General features: G+C 36.5%; 3 protein-coding genes and 1 pseudogene across 41 annotated transcripts; 1 reads left to right on the top strand and 3 right to left on the bottom strand.

The window, feature by feature from the left end:
• Positions 1-239: 239 nt before the first annotated feature.
• On the bottom strand, positions 240-2,068 carry LOC147551572 (uncharacterized). The gene has a single exon (XM_086671724.1). The coding sequence runs from the start codon at positions 1,722-1,724 to the stop codon at positions 324-326; it is 1,401 nt and encodes a 466-aa protein (XP_086527850.1). The 5' UTR covers positions 1,725-2,068; the 3' UTR covers positions 240-323.
• A 7,341-nt stretch (positions 2,069-9,409) lies between these two features.
• Positions 9,410-15,152, bottom strand: LOC147551571 (pentatricopeptide repeat-containing protein At2g27610 pseudogene; annotated as a pseudogene). Its single transcript, XR_015236655.1, has 2 exons — positions 14,049-15,152; positions 9,410-12,669 (listed from the first exon to the last, which is right to left on the bottom strand). The product of XR_015236655.1 is annotated as a pentatricopeptide repeat-containing protein At2g27610 pseudogene (transcript).
• A 47-nt stretch (positions 15,153-15,199) lies between these two features.
• On the bottom strand, positions 15,200-23,511 carry LOC147551569 (G2/mitotic-specific cyclin C13-1-like). 38 transcript variants are annotated; one of them, XR_015236685.1, is made up of 17 exons: positions 22,673-23,511; positions 22,105-22,337; positions 21,934-22,009; positions 21,747-21,823; positions 21,601-21,634; positions 21,344-21,493; positions 21,119-21,253; positions 20,758-21,024; positions 19,594-19,657; positions 19,296-19,495; positions 19,114-19,211; positions 18,431-19,029; positions 18,027-18,287; positions 17,775-17,941; positions 17,042-17,077; positions 15,970-16,301; positions 15,200-15,238 (listed from the first exon to the last, which is right to left on the bottom strand). XR_015236685.1 is itself a non-coding variant. In XM_086665111.1 (8 exons), the coding sequence occupies exons 1-8, from the start codon at positions 22,982-22,984 to the stop codon at positions 20,953-20,955; spliced, it is 1,089 nt and encodes a 362-aa protein (XP_086521237.1). In that variant the 5' UTR covers positions 22,985-23,511; the 3' UTR covers positions 20,531-20,952. The 38 variants fall into 38 exon arrangements, 1 of the variants encoding a protein (XP_086521237.1); XR_015236684.1 differs by having other exon boundaries at positions 17,042-17,494; positions 17,764-17,941; positions 18,431-19,018; XR_015236689.1 differs by having other exon boundaries at positions 18,027-18,225; positions 18,431-19,018.
• LOC147551570 (zinc finger protein 7-like) lies at positions 17,730-18,378 on the top strand. Its single transcript, XM_086665112.1, has one exon. It carries the CDS (start codon positions 17,730-17,732, stop codon positions 18,303-18,305), a length of 576 nt encoding a protein of 191 aa, XP_086521238.1. The 3' UTR covers positions 18,306-18,378.
• Positions 23,512-23,606: the final 95 nt, after the last annotated feature.

The following is a 23,606-nucleotide window of genomic DNA, read 5'->3' as shown; positions in this document are numbered from 1 at the left end:
TGGAGTTCACAAATTTTATTCGTTAATTTATCATTGTGTTGGTGGTCAGCTAATTGACTGAAATTTGAAAGTCTCGTCCGATCAACTGATCAGAAGTAGGCGATGGTGAAAAGTAATATACCAGATCAAGTAATTGAATGGACATTGGATTTTGGTACCCTATAAACTGAGGTATAAGATAACATAGTACAATTAATAAGTCAACTTTGATTAGTAGGAGTAATTCAAAACAACAATTCTGAAAAGAAATCTAATCACTTACCGTAGTTCTTTTATTTATTACTCAAAAGTAGTAGTACTACGAGATTAATGTTTAGGTGGTGTTAATTACAAGGAGGAAGTGGATTTCCACATAGGCCATCATTGCCCTCAAAAGAAGATGCTGGGATTTTTGCCTCATGGGGAGGTATTTCCCCTTTCAACTTATTATAGGATACGTCAAATACTCCAAGATACACTAAATTAAATATCTCTGCCGGAATCTTACCAGTTAATCCTGTATTAGCTAAATTAATCAAGCTAAGATACTCTATATTTGATAACCAAATTGGTAAGCTAGCTGGACTAAATGGATTTAGTGACAAGTCCAAGGTAATTAAGTTTTTCAATCCGGCCAACTGTTGAGGAATGATACCTGATACCTTATTTCTTGAGATATTAAGATACAATAGACTGTGAAGATTGCCAAAACTTGAAGGAATTTCACCTGAAAAATGGTTGTTTGATAAGTATAAAGTGGTTAGGTTTGTAAGACCACCAATGGTTGACGTCAACTTTCCGGTTAGCTTGTTGTTCTCAAAGCTCAATTTTTCGAGGTTCTTAAGTTTTCCAATGGAATCTGGTATAATACCAGTTAGCTTGTTGTTATTTAACCACATAAACTTTAGAGAAACTAGATTGCTACTTAAAATTGAACTTGGGATGTTACCAGACAATCTATTTCCATCCATTAAAAGGCTGTCTAATTTAGATAATTCACCAACGGATCTCGGAATGGATCCATTTAGCTGATTTTGGGACAAGCGAAGGGACGTTAGGTGTTTGAGAGAACCGGTTGTTCTTGGGATTCTTCCAGAGAGTTTATTGGCATTGAGAGCAAGAGAGGTCAATGACACTAAATTTTCGATGGTGGGCGGAATGACACCGGATAGTTGATTAGAGCCTAGATCTAGCTCCTTAAGGGACTTCATAGATTTGAAAACGGACGACGGAATTACACCAGACAGACCATTAGTGTTGAAAGAGAGTCGGACTAATTTAGATAGTTCTCCCAAGGAACGAGGAATCGACCCATGTAGTTGGTTGTGGTACAAGTTTAGGTAAGTTAGGTACTTTAAAGAACCAATTGTGCTTGGGATTGTTCCTGAGAGTTTGTTTTGTTGGAAATCAAGATAAGTTAACGAATTTAATTTTCCAATATTTCGTGGAATGACACCGGATAATTGGTTATTACCCAGATCCAACTCCCTAAGGGATGTCATAGATGAGAACATGGAGGGGGGAATTACACCGGATAGACGATTGTTGTTGAGGTAAAGCTGACTGAGTTGGTTAAGGTGTTGGAAAGTTGATGGGATTGAACCAGAGAGGTTGTTGTTATCGAGAAGGAGTTCAGTAAGGTTTGATAGTTTTCCGAGTTGGGCTGGTATTTCTCCATTCAATTCTTGGAAGACACGAAGATGAAGAACGCGAAGAGATGAAAGATTACCAAGAGACGGGGGCATGGTTCCTGCAGCCCCCAACAGGTCGTCAGGTCCAAGTATTCGTCATAACTAGAAATACTAGCGTCACGAATCAGGCTAATGACACGATTAGTGGTGGGATCACAGGCAATGCCATCCCATTTGGTGCAACAATCAGTTGATTTCATCCAAGTCTTGAACATGTTAGAAGGATCATAGGTTATCTTAGATTTGAGATCAAGCAAAGCATCTCTATCTATCTCATTACATGCTTGGGTTGTCTTTGAGAACGTAGAAGATATCATCAAGGAGAAATAGATTAGGAAAAGGGAAAATGAGAAAAAACTCATTGTGGTGTTCTTAGAAAACTTCATTATATTAATGTGATGGATGAGATATGAGGAAGCTGATCAGTTCCTCTTATAGAATGCTTGAGAGGAAGAGTTTAAAGTTATTAATTAAGCGTAAGGACATACACCAAAATTATAAAATCTAAATTGGTTTGAAGAGCTTCCCCTAGGGTTTACAAATGGTATATTCATGTGCATATAACTTTTTTTTGAATTTGTTAAAATTGTAACTCTTCCTCGAACCCTTGACCTCTTGGGTAGAAGACTTACCTCTTACCACTTGGGCCAAGGGTTGTTGGCTACATGTGCATATAATATATAACACCCACTTACTCTACTCATCAATTTGGGTCCAGGATTGGGTAAATGATCTCCATTAATTATAAAAAAGTGAAAGTTAGGGGGGTAGTGGAGCTGGACTTTCACAGACTTTCATAGACAAAATGTCCCGTAGACATTTCAAGACATTTCGGATGAGTTATTATAGACAACATGTGTTCATAGACATTTTCAAGACATTGAGAGTTTGTAGACAAAATGTCTTTATAGACATTTCAAGACATTTGATCCATAGACAAAATGTCCTGGGGACATTTTAAGATCTTGAGTCCATTGACAAAATGTGTAATGCATATTATATTTGTGCTAATCAAAAATATATTTTTCGACTTTTGTAGACATCTGTGAATATTTGTGGACATTGATGGACATTTGGTAGACATTTATTATTTTAATATTATTATTATCATTTAATCACATGAAATAATACATTAATACTAACATTTCAAAAATATATTTTTCGACTTTCGTAAACATCTGTGAATATTTGTGGACATTGATGGACATTTGGTAGATATTTATTATTTTAATATTATTATTATTTTTTAATTACATGAAATAATATATTTATACTAACATTTCAAAAATATATTTTTCGACCTTCGTAGACATCTGTAAATATTGTGGACATTGATGGACATTTGGTAGACATTTACTATTTTAATATTATTATTATTGTTTAATCACATGAAATAATATGTTTATACTAACATTTCAAAAATATATTTTTCGACTTTCGTAGACACCTGTGAATATTTGTGGACATTGATGGACATTTGGTAGACATTTATTATTTTAATATTATTATTATTGTTTAATCACATGAAATAATATATTTATACTAACATTTCAAAAATATATTTTTCGACTTTCGTAAACATCTGTGAATATTTGTGGACATTGATGGACATTTGATAGACATTTATTATTTTAATATTATTATTGTTGTTTGATCACATGATGGACTTCAAATGTCTCTTGTTTTTTGAAAGACATTTTGGCTTCCAAATTTGTCCCAAATCCTTCACAAATTCATCAAACTATGAAGTCCACCAAAGTCTGGGACATATTTTGTCTACAATCGAATGCCTCGGACTTTCATAGACTCTCAAATGTCTGGATTTGAATGCCTCAGACTTTCGTGGACTCACAAATGTCTGGATTTGAATGCCTCAGACTTTCGTGGACTCTCAAATGTCTGGATTTGAATGCCTCAGACTTGCTCCACTACCCCCCCTTAATCAAGAAGAACAGATTAGTCAACCATTAATTAATTAAATCAGTCATTCGTATAATTAAAGACTTTATTGAGTGTAAATAAGATGTCTACACATGGGTCCACCCCTTATTGACTGAAAATAAGTCACCCATTTTTTTTTTTTTTGTTGAAAGAAAATAAGTCACCCATTGATATGTGCAGATGACACATATGGACTGGGCATAAGAGGACGCAATCTGATGGCTACCATCAACCCACACAACCGGTCCATTGTAACGAGAGTTCTAGGGTTTATGTATTCTCCATAACTGTAAACATTATATATACTTAGGTTTATGTTAGAGCATCTCCAATGCAACACTCAACTTACAAAACTCAATTTGACACATAGGACTACTTGAGTTTTTGACAAAAAACACTCTCCAATGCAACACTCAACTAGAGTCTCAATATGATGTGGCAACAATAAATATTGAGATACTCAAAAGAAAACTCAATTGTTGAGTTTTCTTTTGAGTATCTCAACATTTATTGTTGTATCTCAATTGGTCCACATCAACATTTTATATATTAAAATAAGACCCAAAAGTAGATCTAAAGTAAATGTTGAGTTTATTTAAGTATTGCATTGGAGATGAATTTTGAATTGAGTATCTCAATAGTGCAACCTAGGAAAGAGAAACTCAACTCATACTTGACACATTGGATTAATTGAGTTTTTGTTGAGTGTTGCATTGGAGATGCTCTTAATGAAACTACTACTTGATCTCTTGTTTTTTGTGCCCGCATATTATCTCCGAGTTCTTTTCCTCTTACGGAGGGTTTGACTTTCATGGTATTGATGGTCAGATGTTAAATAATGAAACACTTAATGCACCCATCTTAAAAGACAAAAGACCCTTATAGGGTGTAGGGTAAGTTGGACATATTTAGGAAAATGTAATCCAAATAGGTTTTATTATTTGTTAGGAGTTGCATTTGTAATGTGATCATCTTAGAAATCTTCATTAATTATTAATGCAATGAAACTTAGTGCAGTGAGATGAATGGGATATGCAAAATGTCATGAACTACTTGGATAGTTGGATACAAGGATTAACATAAATGTCAACAGTTGGTAGCCCAAGTGGTTCCAAGGTGTTGACATAAACTCCAGAAATCCCTGGAGGTCCCAGGTTCGAATCCCAGAGAAGGTGAAATCTTTGGTTATTTGAATTGGGGTTATTAGGGTGTAAATAATGTTGTTGGGCTTTAGGCCATGTCTTGTTGGGCTATAGGCCCGGTTCTATTAGTGTTTGAGTGGGCGGTTATCGAGCTTATCACATCTATGATGTATCAAGTGCCAAATGTAACGACATACGTAGATCGTAGTCGACTTCCAAAAAAAAAAAAAAAAAAAAAAAAGGATTAACATAAATTAGTTGTAGGGAGTGGCTAATAGCACCCGCTAAAGTTGGTGGTAGCCCCCGGTCTCTATAAGCACTCGGTACGGATTGGGTGTCTACTAGGGATGCGCTCGCCCTATCCTTTTTCTTCTTCTCTTTTTTCTCTTTCTTCTTTTTCTTCATCTCTTCTCCTTCTTCAAATCATCATCAATACTTTATCATGGAAACAACTTTGGTTTCTAAACTCATCATCATCAGTCAACAATGAAAAGTTGGAGAAATAAAAAATCTTGTTTTATAGAGAAAGAGAATTAAACTATTATGAGAAGAACTTTGATTTCAAACCAACTTTGGTCTTTGATGAGGAGTTAGAGAAAAGAACCTTGACTTTGAGTGGATCTCATCATCCGACTGCTAACAAATGCTTGGGGTCAAAAGAGATTCAATCTCATAATTCAAGTGCTAACAACAATTTAGCGGAAGCTATTAACCGCACAGGGGGACCCATTATGATACCATTGGAACATGCCAATGATGGTAATAAGAACATGGGCAGATGACATAATATAAACATGAGCATATGAATAATTATTTTAAGGAGGGTCTAACACTGGGGACAATCATAATGGAAATTTTTGTAGTATAATAAAGGGGTTTTAACTATAATGATCATATCCAGCTATTGGGTTTGGGGACAATCATAATTCCCGTTTCTTTTTGTTGGGAGTTCGATAATGATCATATCCAACGATTAATATAAATCCATGTTCATTTAAATCGACTCAAAAATAGAAGGGTAACAGTGTCAATAAGGTCTCCGTAAAATAACTACTCCCCTTTATTCTCATACAACCCACAAGCGAGCTTTACTTCCAAACGGGGACGGCCTTGCCACTCGTTGGGCTTCTTCAAAGGGATTTAGGGTTTTTTTCTTAAATCAAGGGATTTAGGGTTTAAGATTTAAAGTTCAAGCTGAAAATACTCTCACGATAAACTGGCAGGGATTTCCTCAGCTTGGTTATTGCTTAAGCAGTGCCATCGCTTCACCTAGCAGGGATTATCTTGTGCCCTTGTTATCGTTTTGGTATTTATATCGCGTCAGCTAGTAGGGCTTATCTTTGTGGCATGGTTTTCGCTTCGGCTAACTGGACTTTTTTGTGGTCAGTCGCTTCAGCAGTTTTTTTTTTAATATCACATTGCTTAGCAACACTTCGAAAAAAAACAAGTTTGTTTTAGCTATTGGACCAAACGAAAAAAAATGTTGTCGAATAAATAGCTTTGTTAAGGAATTATACCACTTTGTTTAGCATTTGTCATACAGTGTTTATCAATTTACTTATCTTTTGCGTTCTTTGCTGCAACACCGGCTTTTAAGCCTGATCTTACCTATTCACCTTCCTAATCCAAATCAAATTGCTAACTCTTTTCAAAGAAATATAACCAGACAGTTGTCTCCAAGCGAGCTTTACCTGCAAACTGGGGCGGCCTTGCCACTCGTTGTGCTTTCTTCAAAGGGATTTATGGTTTAAGAATTAAAGTTTAAGCTTACTTCAAACAAGAGTTAAAGTCTCAAAATATTATATGTTTTCCTTCTTGTGTTTACTCCCTTGCAACTTTTCTAGATTTTCAAGTGGGAGATTTGCTGTTTAAACCTCCTTTCGTATAATTCACTTGCTGTTTGGACTCCCTTTTTCTATAGTTGCATTTTAGACACCCTTTTGACAGAATCAAAAGAGAATATTCCGTCTTTGAAGTTATACTTTAAATAATTCCCAGATTAACCTTATATAAATGAAATTGCACTTACGACCCCCTAATTTATTTAATTGACCGAGCTGAAAAATCTTAATAGGGTTATCCAAACTAAGGCATTCCACAACTGATGTGATCCCAATTTCAACATTTCTATCAACCCATTCCATTGCTCCAGAAAGACCAATATTTGGCTTTTGTTCTACGGATTGAAGTACTTGTTTTGTTAATGGACCAAATGGGCGGATCAATACATCAATACATCCTTACTCAATGGCTGATCGTTCTCAAGAACAACAAGATCTTTGATTACTTCTTTTGTTAATGGACAAAGAAAGTTCTTAAATGGTTGAATTTGTGTATCATCTTCAAAATCAAGAGCAGCAATTATTGGATCAACATACCAACTATTAAAAATTCTTTCTAAAGATACTAAAACCCTTCTCTATGCTATTGAATTTGATCCAGCTATGTCATTTCTCAATAATTTGCATAATACAAAGTAACAGATTGTCTACTCTAGAGAGAGAAAGTGATTCCAACGCTAATTAGCACAAATCAAAGAGAGAGAAAGAGATGATGTCTAATGTTTCTGTTAGATTTTAGCTTCAAATTTGCTTAATACACAGTAATAACAGTGTGTATATTCTAGAGAGAGAAAGTGATTCTAACGCTATATAGCACCAAACGGAAGAGAGAGAGAGAGAGAGAGAGAGAGATGAATTCCGTTAGAGATGATGGCCAACCCTGATGTTGCGATGGCGTTTTAGAATCAAAGAGTTCAAGCTGCTATCATGGGATGTAAGCCACGGATCAAATGTATCTTGATTGAATATTATGGTTGAAGTCTCTGACATCTTATTACTTTCGCAGTGCTCACAAAACCCCCTCAGTATTGCAAAATACCAGAACGACAAGAAGGTGAGAATCTTACTGATTTTGGTTTTAGGAAGATTATGTAACCACTAGCACATACAATAAAACAAACTTAGGTACTTTTATGGCAATTCTAACTAGATTAGATTAGCAATCTATCCAAATTTAGTCTGTCTTGTAGATGTAATTCATATAGACATGATGAATCCGACTCTTCCACAAGACTAACTAACTCGCTCAAAAATAAAAATAGACCGTTAGAGGAGTTAGTTATTTTTTTCCATTCAGATTTAAAATAAGTCTGACGGAAATGAGTACAAATAACTCAGCTAGATATTTGTGGTTTATCAGATTAGGCGAGTCAGGTATTGAACAAAAAAAGTCAGTTTTCTTTGAGTTCCTTTACATTTAACTCTTTATATTTAATTTAGTTTCTAACACAGAAGTTTCTGTTCTAGAGAGAGAAACTAATTCCAACTCTAATTAGCATCAAATCCTAGAAAGAGACTCGGAGAGAAGGAAAGAGAGGGAGATAGAAGGACTTCCAGATAACTGAGCTAGCTTCATATCCATAAAAAGATTAATAATCTTCTTATAAAGTTCAAGATTATCACTAATACCAGAATCAAGCAAAGCAAGCCATCCACAAATTGCTACAGTTCGTTGCTGAAGAGAAGAGGGCAAAGCTTCATTGTTAGAGCATCTCCAATGCAACACTCAACTTGAAAAATTCAATTTGACACGCAGGATTAATTGAGTTTTTAATAAAAATCACTCTCCAATACAACACTCAACTAGAATCTCAATATGATGTGGCAACAATAAATGTTGAGAAACTCAATTGTTGAATTTTCTTTTGAGTATCTCAACATTTATTGTTGTATCTCAATTGATCCACATCATCATTTTATATATTAAATAATAAACGAGAGTAAATTTAAATTAAATGTTGAGTTTTTTTTAGTGTTGCATTGGAGAAGTATTTTGAATTGAGTATCTCAATTGTGCCACCTATGAAAGAGAATCTCAATTCATACTTGACACATTGGATTGGTTGAATTTTGTTAAGTGTTGCATTGGAGATGCTCTTAATCAAAACATAAATTGCGAGCTAAAAAATAGGTTGGGTTAGGCCAGGGTAAAATAGTATTTTCTCATCTACTTGGGAGTAAAATAGTATTTTCATCTTTAAAATACTTTTGAACTGTTATATTTAACTTTTTTTTTTGAAAAAGGGAGTCCAAAATGCACCAGAGCTTGTCGTGTTTATTCTCAGTCACCAGAGCTTGATCTGATGGAAGGAGAGCTTCCCCATATATAAGGTTTATATTAGTATTTATATCTAAAGTTCCCGGTGTTACCCAGTCTAGCTCTGTCAATGTTGTGTTTGTATTGGTCGAGCAAAATTGTTGTAGAGAGGCTTGAAAATCGTAAGTCGAGAACTGTATCACCAGAGTTGCTACCACTTTTCAGTCTGGAGGTGAAAGTCGAACATCTAGCTTTACAAATAGTATGCCCACCTGCAAATTCATTTCAGTAACAATGAGAATAGTAACCACATAGACCAAGGGCACTTTCATAACCATTGATTGGTTTTGAGTTGAATGACCACAAACTTAACACTAACCATGAAAATTCTGATAGAATTTTGTTAAAGTTCAAGCCGCTTTTTGAACTTTGGCGATGAGGGTTGGTAGGTCCACCAGGAAGGTTGTTATTCTCTTCGGCTTTGCTGGCGCTTAAGCTGTCTCTCCTTTCCATCTCAACTTCCCAACTAGGTCTGCCAGACTGCATCCAAGCAGGTAATTCCATGAATACAAGGTCACATATTCTTAGTAATATTACAAGGTAAGGTTCGACGTTCGCCTGCACGGACAACAGTCTCGTGCCCCACTTGCAAGTATATATCAGCACAAGAATATACATAATCTTCATTCATCTAAATCTCTTGGATTTTGGTTTATTACCAATAATCTCTGCAAGAACACTCCCCATTTTCGAAGAAATGGAACCTTCGTGAATCTCTCAATACAATCTTCCTTTTCTCAATAATTGAAGCGAATTTCATCCAATTATGACAATCCCCACAAACCCTAAGGTTCTTGATCACTCTTATCACACCATTGTTCCCATTCTGCAACAAACCAAATGACACCGCAAGTTTCTCACTGTGACAACCAACAATGGTTTCCTTCTGAAACTCATCCACATCATGAAGAACGAATTCTGTCATTGGACTATAACCCATTTTTCTACACCTCCCGCTGACTTCTTCAAGCTTCATGTAAATCTCTTTCCTCCGAGGATGAGAAACATCACCCGCAACGAATAAATGCTTTCGTTTTTCAGCTTCTATCCAACTACAACCGATTTCCTTTTTCTTTAGTCCTTTATCTTTCAATGATTTTCTGACTCTAATTGCTTCCTCCCACATTCCTTTGGATGCATATAGATTTGAGAGAAGAATATGGGTTGTTTCATCTTCGGGATCAAACTCAAGAATCTTTGTTGCTGCAGTTATACCAAGATGTAGATTCTTATGAGCATGACAAGCTCCGAGAAACACCTTCCATAAGATCAAAAATTCATTATTCAAGGGAGTAAAAGAAGTAGAACCAGACTCAACGAATTCCATAGCTTTTTCTAAGTGTCCGGCTCGACCAAACAGATCAACCATACAAGCATAATGTTCACTACTTGGTTTCAGATCATATTCTTGGTTCATATAATTGAAATAATGTAATCCTTCTTCGACTAGGCGAGTGTGAGCACAAGCTGTTAATAAACCAAGAAACGTTATTGAGTTTGGCTTGATGCCGTCTAGTTTCATCCTGTCCAATAACTCAAATGATTCATAAGCCATTCCATGGTGTGCATAACCAGTGATCATTGACGTCCATGAAAACACATCTTTTTTTCTCATTCTTGAAAATATTTTAGTTGCATCGCTAATGCTTCCACATTTTGAGTACATGGATATCAGTGAATTATTGATTGACAACAAGTGACTCGGGTTAGTATGACAACGACGATCCTTGTTCTTAATAGTAAAGGCATGAAATTGCTTACCCAGATTCAAAGAAACCAATCTACTGCAAGCTGTAAGAAGAATGGAAATTGTCCAATGATCAGAGGGAAACTTTTGCTCATGTTTTTCTAGAAAGATCTTTATACTGTCTTCGAAACGGCCATTCATGGAATACCCATCAATCATTGCATTCCAAGAGTACGAATCTTTCTCACTCATCCCTCTAAAAATTTTCTCTGCATCTTCAATACGGTTAGTCTTAGCATACATGGTAAGTATGGCATTAGATGACGAAGTGGCAACTCCTGCTGAGGCAGCCCTCCTCAATATATAGCCATGAACTATCCTACCCATTTGCAAGTACTTCAAATCAGATGGAAGAGATGAGGCTGCACCTACAATAACTGTGAAACTGTGATCATCCGGCCTAATTCCTAATACCACCATGTTTCTGAAAAGTTGAAGACATTTATCCCACTCTTCATTCTGCTCAAAACCCGTAAGCATCGAATTCCAAGTAACCATGTCCTTGAAAGGAAAACTCTTGAAAACCAAGCTTGCTTTACCCACCTCCTTGCATTTGGAGTACATGGTTATTAAGCAATTGGCTATGGTTGTTTCAAGTTCAAGGCCTGATTTAATCAAACAACAATGGATCTCCTTTCCATGTTTTAGAGCTGAAACTTTGCTAACTGCAGTAAGAACACTGAGAAAAGTTATTCGGTTCGGTTTTACGGAATTTCCTTCTCTAACCATTCGACGAAAATAACTAATAGCCGTATTTTCTTCACCATTTTGTTCATTCCCTGCAATTATAGCATTCCATGAAACAACACTTTTCGTAGATATCCTCTCAAAAACCGCATTTGCATCTTCCAACATCCCACATTTTCCATATAATGTAACAAGAGAATTACCCATCATGGTTTCATTAACAATTCCATCTTTGATCACCATTCCATGAATTATCTTCCCGTACTTATCTTCTCTCTCGTTCGAACAAGCACTGATCACGCTAGCATAAGTAAACTTTGTGGGTGAAACAAGTTCGGTTGAAATCATTCTAGTAAACAACTCAATTGCTTCAATCCAACAATCATGAAGTACATAAGCAGCTATAATCGAATTCCACAATGGAACATCATGCTTAGATGAAACGGGACTCCCGTTAAAAACCTTTCGAGAATCAGATAAATACCCACAACTTGAATACATAGTTACGAGAGAGGTTTGAACTACAGGATCTAATTCGAAACCAGTAGTTATAGACCACCCATGGAGTTGTTTACCAATACAAATATCCCTCAATCCTGAACTAGATTTGATGAGACTCCCCAATGCAAATTCATTCGGTCTCAATCCTTCCTTTCCCATCTCCTCTAACAAATCAAATGCTTTCAAGTAATTCCCACTCCTACTATAAGCAGATATAATTGTAGACCAAGAGACTTCATTTCTTTCAGGCATTCTATCGAACAAATCATGAGCATCTTGTAACCTTCCACTTTTCACAAAGATGCTAAGATATTTGTTGAAGGTGAAGGTATCCATCCGAGAAGGAGAGAACCCATTGTCTTCAGACACGTTTGAAACATTAATTTTCTCTTCAATCTGTAATTTCGTACAAGAAATTGGGAGATTTGATTTGTGAGGTTGAATTTGGAGAAAAGGGGAGAGAGAACAGTGGTTGGGTAGTTGGTGGGTGGCCGGAAGTGAGAGAAAATTGGCAACCCAGGAAATGTTTGCCATGGCTGGGAAGCCTGGAATTGGTTCTTCACAAGAAATACTGAAAGATAATATCCATGAATAAGATTAGTAATAGTAGATAGGATTTTCATTGTTTTCTTTTTTCACATGTTTCGGTTGAGGTTTGAAAGACCAACGGTAAATGAGTTGGGCCACGCCCAAGTCCCAACGACTAGTAATGTAAATTGTGGCTCGTATTTAGAGGGCATGAAAAGATCTTGAGAGTGTAAAAGAGGAATTAATTTTTCTCCGAATATGTTTTTAGTATTTACGAATCAGCTTCTAAAGGCACCTGACCAAACAGCTGTTAGCGTCCATCTCTGTTAGCACCAGGCCCAACCGCTCTATTCTCTGTTGGCACCAATCAAGTATGTAGGCACCGGTCAACCCTAACCCCTCCATCCATCTCTCTTTCCTAAATTTATATTCTCTCTCTCTCTCTCCTCTGATATCAACCCTAATGAGACCATTTAGACTTGAAGAGAAGTTAGGGTATCAATATTACCTTCACCACAGGGAGACTTCCTAGTGTGTTGGGACAAACATACAGACCTGAGTTTGAGAGTCCAGTGAAGAGAGGAGTTGCAATGCCAATAATGGGTGGTGAAGATAAATACATGACTTCATCTCTGCTATCTACTGACTGCAACTACTGTATTTTCTCATCTTCAATGGCAGCAAAACCGTTTCTCTTCACATGATCACGTTTAGAACACGTTTATAATGAAACAATATATAGAGATGATAAATCTCATAATTATAGAGATTAAGAATAAGGTCCTATAGTTATAATTATGCAGGAGGTGAGTGAGAAAGTGATGGAATAAAAATGGTGGATGAGTTTTAAACAGTTTCCCACACATGTATGGATGAGTTGGTCTAGCTAGGTTAGGAATATCGACTTTTCTGTTTCATTTTGGTTTTGGTTTTCTATTTCGGTTATCAACTTGTGTAATGGTTAAAAATAATTCAAATCAACAAGTGGATTTTCCAATCCGTTTGTATTCATTTTGGTTTTGGTTTTCTATTCAGCCATTGTTGGACTGGACCAGTCCGTTTGTATTCATTACGTCACGGATTAGCCAATCCGTTTCTCTTCACATGATCACGGATTGGCTAATCCGTGACTTAATGAATACAAACGGACTGGTCCAGTCCGTCTATTATAGGATGATGATGATCAGAAGCAAAGCTACTGAGATGGAGCTGCCTGAGGCGATGGGTGGTGGGATCGAGTTGATCCTCCTCCTCTTTCTCCTTCCTATAATAAGGATAATGATAATAGTTAGACTGTTCTTCTTCTTTTTCTTCCCTCATCTGCATCTTCTCTCTCTAGGTTTTGAAATTAAATTGGGGGAGAGATGGTTAGGAGTATTGGTACTCTGTTTTAATGCCAGGACAACATTCCGATGAGTTTGGGATGGTGCACTATACCTAGGTTTTTTTTTTTGATAAATCATAATGTCAATCACATCATGGAAATGAGAAAATTAATCCAATACATTACATGGCTAAGTGTGTTTTGGAAGAAGATAGAAGAAGCAGGCGAAGGTGAACATCACCCACATTAAAAACTGGTGCTTATAGAGAATTTGGGTCAATGACCATTGACCGGAGTCAATAAAATTTCCGGATGCTAACAGCCTTTTGGCCAAGTGCCTTTAGAAGCACCCAAATGAAATTAAGTTCATTCGTATTCATTTTCAAATCTTATCACTAGCAACCACTTCCATGATTATCCACCACAAATTCTATTAGTGGAGAAAATTTCATTACGTGAAGAATTTGAAGTTGAAGAATGCTTCTTAGTGGAAGATCATGAGCTATCAAAATTGTTTTGAGTCCAACATTCAATTTGTTTGCTTATTACTCTAAATCTTCTTTTTACCTTCACATCCGATCACTACAACCAGTGGCAGAACGAGAATTCAGGTTGCGATAAAAAAAAATGGGGGCTCTTTTCCGATAGTTAATACGCAAATTTCTTTTCCAATTGTAATGCATTTAGCAAAAAATCAAAAATAAACTAAGTTAGAAATTGTTTCTTTTTTTTTGTTAAGGAAGTTAGAAACTGTTTCTTATCTCAAATGAATCTAAGTTGTGTATTTTTTTTTGCTCCAAATTTGGCTAAGCAACAACCACACGTCAAACTAAGCTTTTTCTATGAAAAAATTAAATTGAGAAAATAAACAATTTTTTTTACAAAGAAGAGTGTCAAACTTATGACCAACTAACCTACATCTCCTTTTTTAAATCACTCACACTGCGCCTAGAGATTCAGAGACCCCTCGCTCTTCAAGAAAATTTAGTAGTTTGCGAGGATGCGATGCGACCGCACCGGTCGACCCCCTCAAACACGCCTCTGACAACAACTTCTAACCATCGTCCACCATCTCCGATTACCACCCTAACTTGACCACCACTTCCACTTCCGACCCCCACATATCACCTCCAATCACCACAGCTGATGTCCCTCTATCTCTCTCTCTCTCTCCTCATCCTACTTGTTTCATGAGAGGATCAAAGTGGTCGTTTTGATGCTGGTACTTGAATATGAAAGCTTCTCTCTAAATTGGTGAAGAGAAGAAGATGAAAGCTGACTTCCTACATGGACGACACTAACACTTTCTAAAAGCACCCTATTTTCTCTGCCACCCTATTGAACACCTAAAACTTAAATTTTACATGTGAATTTTTTTTCCCATTCATTACATAAGTTTGATTTCCACATCCAAACATTTCTTAGCAACAAATAAGCTTGATTCTTAGTAATCTATCATTCTCCAGATATAAATATCTAACAAGGTTAACAAGAATGGATATTTAGTTTCAAAATTTTAATCAAGTAATGCCTTTTATAGCTGTATGTAGGGGTGGGATTTTTACCTGGCTGCCCGCTACCCACTACGGGCACCCGAGTCCGAAACAACCCATGGACGCCCATGCCCGAAACGGGCATAACCCGCCCGGCCCGATGAAAAATAGTGGGAGGGCACGGGTGGAAGGCCTTACCCGCACCCCCGCCCACACCCGAGCCCGAGTCATATTGCCCATTGGGCGCAAAAGTTAGTGTTAATTATGTCTTATTTGATATGAGCACTAATGAAACTTGGGTTCAAGAGTTGGGGTTGGCTTTATAAGTCTATCTCCATGGAAGATTTGCTTCTGTTCCCAATTTGGGATTATCTTCAAATCTCCATACAAGATTTCCAACTCAAGGTAACTTGATTTCACATAGTCCCACATTGTCCCTTTACAAGTGAGAGTTTGGTTCAAAGCTTTATAAAGTGGTAGGAGGTTATTTCTTTAATCAAACTATGTTGCTCCGATCCAAGATTGAGAGTGAAGTGTGTATCACTTCTATAACACAGGTTTGGGCTGAGAATATGGAGTTGTATCACGACAGCAGGTAGGAAGCTTTAATCAAGCTAGCTTTTAACCCAACACCCGATTCGCCCGAATCCGGATGGCCCGACTATATTAGCGGGTGTGGGCGGGCTGTGGGTAAGAAAATTTTGAAAAGAACCCGCCCGATTCGCCCGACTACCCTAATAGCCAAACACCTAGTCTACCATACCCGCCCGATTCCCACCCCTAGCTGTATGTGTCTTAGGTTCACAGGTTACACCTATAATTTATAAAGTACTACTAAATAATAAAATTATGTTAAGTTTGGGATCATCGAACTCAAAACCAATTGACTGCGAGTAGAGATGATCTAAATAATATATTTTTGATTGCTAGATACCCCTTCACCAATGTGGGTCTATTCTCACAAATTCTACCCAAAAAGAATTCTCACTGATATCTGAACAGGCTACTCGAGTTCCAAAGTCTGACAGAACATCGCAAAAAGACAATTCCTTTGTGTTCATTCCCTTAGCCAAAAGTAGAGCATAGCAGCTAGATCTTCTGCCTCATCAACTGTTTTGGTAACATAGTTATTAGACAAATTTAATGGGATGAAGTGAGCTTTAGATTTTTGTAAAATCAAAAGGGATTCTTAAGAATAAATACAAGTGGTCCTAATCCAAATATCCTACTATAAGTGCCCATTACTCCTGATGAAAAGACCAAACAAGAGGAGACCCTCGCAATGATATCCAAACAGAGAGACACTTGTTTGGTTGGCTACCAATAATATAACAACAATCCACATCTCTTGTCTACTTTTATCTCCATTATTGTCAGTTCTCTCTGTTTCCCACCATAAAAACATGTAACTCGAAAGATAATAATAAAAATAAATAGCAATTCCCATTCACTTTTTCTCCTTCTAATGGTTGTCTTTGTTTTCTCATTGTCCGAATATACTTTGTCCGACTCAAATAGCTTAGGAATCACCCAAATTAGCTATTCAGACGAGTCAGACAAAAATAAATATCATGTAATCTGGTTCTAGTAAATACATACCTCAAGTTAGATAGAGAAAAAACAGATCGTGCCCAAGTATTCTATATCGAATATCTGATAAACATCAGTTAAAGGATATATATATAATATATTAGTGATATATCAGGATATAGGTTATATATCAGATATATAATTATATATGCGCACATCGGTCCGGAGGCGGGATATTACGGACATGTTCCGATTTGATAAATTATGGCAAGAAAGATATAGTAGAAGTAATTGTCAGCGCATAAACCAAGAGGACTTACCTATCAAATGGGACTTTTTAGCTGACTCAGTTTAACCTGCCAAGCATGAAAGCAAGTTAGGGTTTTGGTCCTTTCGGATTTATTATGAATGCAAACAAAAAAATGGGTCGTAAATGGAAGAATAAGGGTGGATGTCAAAAAGCGTCTAATATACAATGAAGGGTGAAAGACAGTAGTAGCTTCTTGCTGATCTACTTATTACAGTACATTTTTATTAGTTTTCATGATGAAAAACATTCATTGGAAACAATGGGTAATAGAAAAAAGTATTGAATTTGACTATTGACGGATTCCTGTTGGATTGTCAACCTTTGTATTGCTTGGTTACTCTAAAGAGAACAATGTAAAGTAGGAGAGAGAGAGATAGAATAAAGCTGTAAAGGTAAAGGATAAGAAGAGAGGGAATCCTTAGCTTGACATGAACTACAGTGAAGGATGACATAATCAGTTCCCCTGAAACACCAAGCATCATTAGGTTGGTCCACTTCAAAGAGATGAGATCAAATTAAGAAAAGAAAGAACAAAAAAGTACCATGACCACTTCCCTCGACCCATCTCAATCTCCCATTTATTCCTTCTTCCCATTGATCATACCGCTATTCTATTTTAAGAGTAACAACCACCAACCCAAGAAGCCTATATCCTTTCAATTCACTACTCTGACTAAATTGGTTTCAGAGCAAGAAAGATGACATTCCAGAAAGAAGAAAAAAATGACATACCCATAAATTACCTCCTTGTAGAAGCAAAATCCAGCAAGAGTAACGATCCAGTGATGGGTGACGATAACTCAGGAGAGTGGCTGAATCTGAAACTAGGAACGAATGAGCCACCAACAGAAGCTGCCGAGTCATACCTTTCATCAAAAACTTCATTCCAAAAGGTTTTTTCCTGCAACTTCTGCATGAGGAAGTTTTTTAGTTCACAAGCATTAGGGGGTCATCAGAATGCACATAAAAGAGAAAGAGAAACTGTTAGAAGATACCAATCTCAAAGAATGATGACCATGATGGGTTTGCCCATCACATGCCCGATGATCCGGACACTGGGAGTTCAAGCCCACTCATTTGTGCAAAAACCAAGCAGAGAAGAGAATGCTAACATAACGAAGTCTGATGACGCCAAAGCCGGATTTGGGGCGTCGAAAATGTCATCCACACTTGAAGAAGCCATAGATATGTGGCCTGGAAGTTTCCGTGTAAAGCCTCAATTCAACAAACAATCTGCTGATCTTGTTAAACTTGACCTGAATCTCAAACTTTAATCAATACTTGGTATTGTAAATTTTGCATCGGATGATGCCTCAATTACTGTACTCGGTTTCCATTGTTTTTTCATCCTTGAGCATAGAAAACTTTATTATTGTTCTATACCTACTTTATGACTTACTTTTAATACTTGCAAACTTCCACCTTAATATCGTGAGTGATAATCTTTTCCTGAAACATTTCTTCAGTTTGATGCAATCCGAGCTGAAATGACTAAAGAGAACAATGCTGTTACATAGTGTTTTGACTAGAAAATAGAAATTGGGCATCAAACACCTAAATGATTTTTTTGATGAAACTTGACTCTTTCTCGTAAGAGAAATTAAGTTTCTTACGAAACTCCTTAAATTTTTAAACTGGGGTGTGGCTTATAGCAGGGCATCTCTTCATTACATTCTTAAGCCGTTGAATCATGTCCAATTTCATACTTCCTAGTCCCCCAGATTAGAAACAGTTCTCAACTATAATTGATGATTGGACAGATCAGTTTTGTTTTCATGCTTCGAACATAATCATATTTCTCACCAAAAGAAAGAAGATAAGTTCGAACTACCACCAAGCTCTTGCGACTGTCAACCTGTCTTTCACCTTTGCATACCTTTAATTCCTTTCAGCATATCAACTTCTAAATGTTAGGTTTCACCTTAAAGCTAATATCATGGACGCAGGACCCACACACTTTCTTTGTCCACTGCAGGTAGTTGAGTAGCTGCGGATGTTCTACAGTTTAAGATAAACTGAAAAGTGTAAAACTAAACTATTGAAGTTCACAACTATATGGTAAATTGATTACACCAACTGTACCTAACAGGAATTCATGACAATGGAAAACCCAACCGAAGAGACCCAGGACCCACATGCTTTCTTTGCCCATTGCAGGTAGTTGAGTAGCTTCGGATGTTCTACAGTTTCAGATAAATCGAAAAGTGTAAAACTAAATTATTGAAGTTCACATCTATATGGTAAATTGATGACACCAATTGTACCTAACAGGGATTCGTGACAATAGATAACCTAACCGAAGAGATTCAAAATGCTATGGGTATTGTCTGAAGGATTTAAAATAAGGGATCTCCCGTTTGTGAAAAGTGTAAGAAGAAATTTATGGAGCGTCGTAACCCACTAAAGAATGGACCCACACCACCTCAACAAAGGTAGCCATCTCTTCGGATAGAGTCCACTTCACCTAAGGGTTAAATGAAAACAGAAATGAATTAAAAACCTCTACAGTAGTCTAAAATAATGTGAATATGAAAAGACAAACCTCTATACAAGTATACATACCAGCTGTTTCACTTCCACAGTATGGAGTAGTAGCAAATGTTTTGTCATGATCCAGTATCAGCTGCTGAAAATGTTTAGTGACAGTCATAGATGAAGAGTTATTATGAGCAAAAGAAAAAAAAACACCAACCAGCATAAAATGTCATCAATTCTACCAACTTGAACACGAGATAGAAACTAAATATGAAAAGAAGATACAATTTTTTTTTTCCAAGATTAGTATGTTTCTTGCATATAACATCTTCATTGTATAAGATCCAATTGGGTTCAGCAACATGAATCCTTTACCCACAATCCACTCCCAAGTCTTACCGGAAGCCTTATCTTCATAGAGGAACCCTTGTATCTTTCTTTACTACTACCATCGTTGGCCCATACTCTAATTGCATAATTTTCCCTACAGGCCTTGCCAGTCGTCTTCACTAAACACGGGCAAACAATCGAGATCGACTCCGTCTCAGTTCAATCACCTGTCACTGCTCTTCCCCAGTTGTGCTAATCTCTATTCGGGTTTTCTAATCTAACAACTCATCTAGCTACCTAGATATGACAGTATAGGTTATATGAAAACAAAATAAATAACATAAAGAAAAAGAAAAACGTTCAAACGAAAAGAAATAAAGAAAAACGAAATACTAGGCAATCACAAATTCCATTGCTTATAAGTTATATCTACTCAAACATCTACATGGAATTTAAATCAACATTTTTGACAACAATGAGAAGCATCCCTTAAAGCAAACTGTTTTTCCATCCCTTTCAAGGACATTTGGTACACCTGGTACCAGGTGATTCTTTCTTTTCTTCAATGTTCATTCACATTCTATTTTCAGTTTAGAATCATGTAATACACATACCCCGTCAAGCAATAACTATTCATTAGACCTCATTTCCGTGCATGTGGTTTGCAAAATCAAATAAATAACAGAAACAAACGTGACAATGTAATATCTTTGTTGGATTTGGTATGTAAAATGTTAAAGTTTACATTGATTTGAAAGGAGTAATGAAGCATTAAAGGTTTACAAGTCATCTAGCTAACATTCTAATCAAATAACTAATAGATACAAATAGCTATGAAAAGTTAGCTAGATATGTACAATGCTATCCAACTGAGAATTGTAGAATTTCTTTACTTAGAAGCAGGTTGCTGCAGTAACTTACACTGGTCAAACGCCAGATATTCAAATCCACCAGCTCTGAACTGGCAGATAACTCAAGCTAACTATTCTCCGACTGGATGCCAGAGAAATAGAACATGCCGAAGGATGTTTCTTTGATCATATCTCAGTTTCAAGCTATTTACATTTGCTTGAGTCGTTTCGTTAATCTGAACCCATGCAAAGGCCACAGCAGTTGTCAAAGTTTAAAATCTTCAAAATATTCCTTTGGGATTTCTGAGAGGGAGGTCAATGTTGAGACACACTTGAACTGTTAGCAAGTAGTCATTGAAACAGAATCAGACCAAGTTTTTTTATCATGGAAGAAAATTAGAAGTAATTAACGTATATATCAAGAAACACACCTTATGTTGTTTGTATTTATTTCTAACAGCTACCAAATAGCCCAATTTCTTGCTCAGTTGTATCTCTTGAATAGCCAAGACACAATCCTTCAGATCAGATGGTTTATAACCCGCGCACTGCTGAAGTTTTGAGTTCTGAAAATTCCAGAAATGTTTACTTTTTCTTCCCATCACACAATAAATATTTCTACGTAAAAAAAAGAAAGATTAGGAATTAGGCCATACCCATGGATGCGCCTTTGGATTTATGGTGAACTTAGAAAGAAATATGACTGAAGCAGCAACTAACGATGGTAAGAAACGAATGCAGCAATAGTCCAATAGACTTAGCTCTGCGAGGTAACAACCCAAGAACTCCAATTTCAGATTGGGGTACTGTGGAAGGAAAATAAAAAAGAAATCAGGAAAAAGAGAAAATGGGGGCCTACAAATTCAATAAGGTGATGTAAAAGGGTAAACTATCAGTGATTCAATCTACTTACGCAGGGATTTTCTTGAGCAGCTCTGGTAAACCTTCTGAAGCATCAAAAAGTAAATACAAAACTACAATTAGTGCTCTGTGAGATTAAAGAAAGTACAATAATTAGGAAATAAAGTAAAACCAACAAGAAATTGAAAGAATCCTTACCTGAGAAAAGTCTTTGTTGTGGGATTGCCCATCTCAAAATTCAGGACCTTTAGTATATCAGTCTCCATCTTCACCACCTATTGGTTTACAACATAACCATTCTTGAGACCCATTTTCGTCCCTCGAGAATAGACATAGAGAGAGAAGGTACGACTTTTAACGCAAAATTGATATAAACAAAGATTACCTCTTCCTTGGTGTAAGCATTATCGGTTATGAAACAAAACTCATCTACATGAGGAGGCTTGATCTCTTCGTACCTTCTGCACCACCAATCAAGAAAGTATTAGACAATCTTGTAAATAGAGGTCCAAACTAGGCAATAAGGGTCAAAACTGGAACCAGATTAGGTAATTACGAAGCAATAAGCATGCAAGAAACACCGAGTAATTGAAATTTCTCCCGATTTAGAGCATTCAAAGAGAGAAATCTATCAATGTAGGATATAGCAAGATAAAGGGTATCTGCAACAAGCTTGTATTCTTCTACCACCTCAACCAACCAATCGACCAAAACTCCTCTCATTTTTGAAGTAATATCCTTTTGAATCTTCTCGATATAATCAGGCTTCGGTCTTCTTCTACTGTCCATCTAAATAAAATATGAGGAACCCACATAAAATCAGTAAAATTAGAAAACCATATAAACCCCCAGCTAATCTATAGTTGTAAACATTAAACTCAAATCCTAATTGGGTAGGTAGGGCCAAACTCAATTAAACATCAAACCCATAACCTAAATAAGTAAAAAGAAAAAAAACCTATTTGCAGAAGTAGACCAAAAAATCAATTAAACATTAGACCCTTAACCTAAATGTAAAAACAAGCCCTAAAACACTAATCAATTCTCACTTCCAAAAGTTAGATAACAATCAAGACCAACACAAAATAGATAAAGAACTAAAACGAAATTCAAATTCAATATACCTCCATAGAGTGAAGATAATCATAGATATCAGAAACATAAGGAACACGCATTTGAGGATCATCTGAACTAACATCAACTTCAACCTTTTTCTTCCCCTTTTTCTTTAACCTAATTTTAGATTTCTGAGATCCTCCAACACCCAAATCTTTATTTGCCACAACATTTGTCAAGTCCGTCAACTCTCCTAAAACAACTCTTCTTTTATTTGCTGGAGGTTGAATAGATAGATCAGAACCCATAGCAGAAGCTGCCCTCTTCTTCGCAGCACGAGTGATGCCTGCGCAATTTTCCTTCTCACTACCCATACCCATGTCCGTCGTCGTCGTCGTCGTCAACTGTTTCACGAATTAGGGTTGAATGTTCAAATAGAGAGAGGGAGAGAAAGAGAAAAGGAAAGAGAGATGAACTGCCAGCAACAACTGAAAGTCCCGAAAACCCTTTTTCCAGATAGAAAAGGAAAGTGATTGAAATCAATCAGCACATGATGTGATGATTAAGAATCTAAGACCTTTTGATCATTGAGAGGGTTATGAATCTCGTTCCGACAATTTTCTCAGGAAAACTTGAATTTCGAGAAGTCTGAATCTTTATGAAAATTTTCCGTCAAAAACAGAATGAGAAAAGTTTCGCGGGAGGAGGTTTTCACTTTTGCGCCTAATTTCCCGGGAATTCCGGTATCTTTTTTTTTTTTGTTCCTTTGACCACCACACCAAACAATCAAGACATTGAGATGGTGGGTTCGATCTAGGGAGTGAGATTCTTGACCTTCTATTAAAAGTATGAACTCTTCACAAAGCTATCTTTAGGTCAGAAAAGACTTTGTTGCAAACAACTGCTCGTCCACCTTGTCGTTCATTTGCAACAAAAATCTAAAAAATACATTTCGATATTAAGAGAAGATAGGAATTTTGAATTTAATTTACTTGATTGTAT

This window comes from Eschscholzia californica, unplaced genomic scaffold (genome assembly GCF_041429995.1).
Source record: "Eschscholzia californica isolate CP2 unplaced genomic scaffold, dmEscCali1.0.p SCAF_3, whole genome shotgun sequence".
Taxonomy (NCBI): Eukaryota; Viridiplantae; Streptophyta; class Magnoliopsida; order Ranunculales; family Papaveraceae; genus Eschscholzia; species Eschscholzia californica.
The sequence above is the reverse complement of the archived record's forward strand: the minus strand, read 5'-3'. Positions and strand labels throughout refer to the sequence as shown.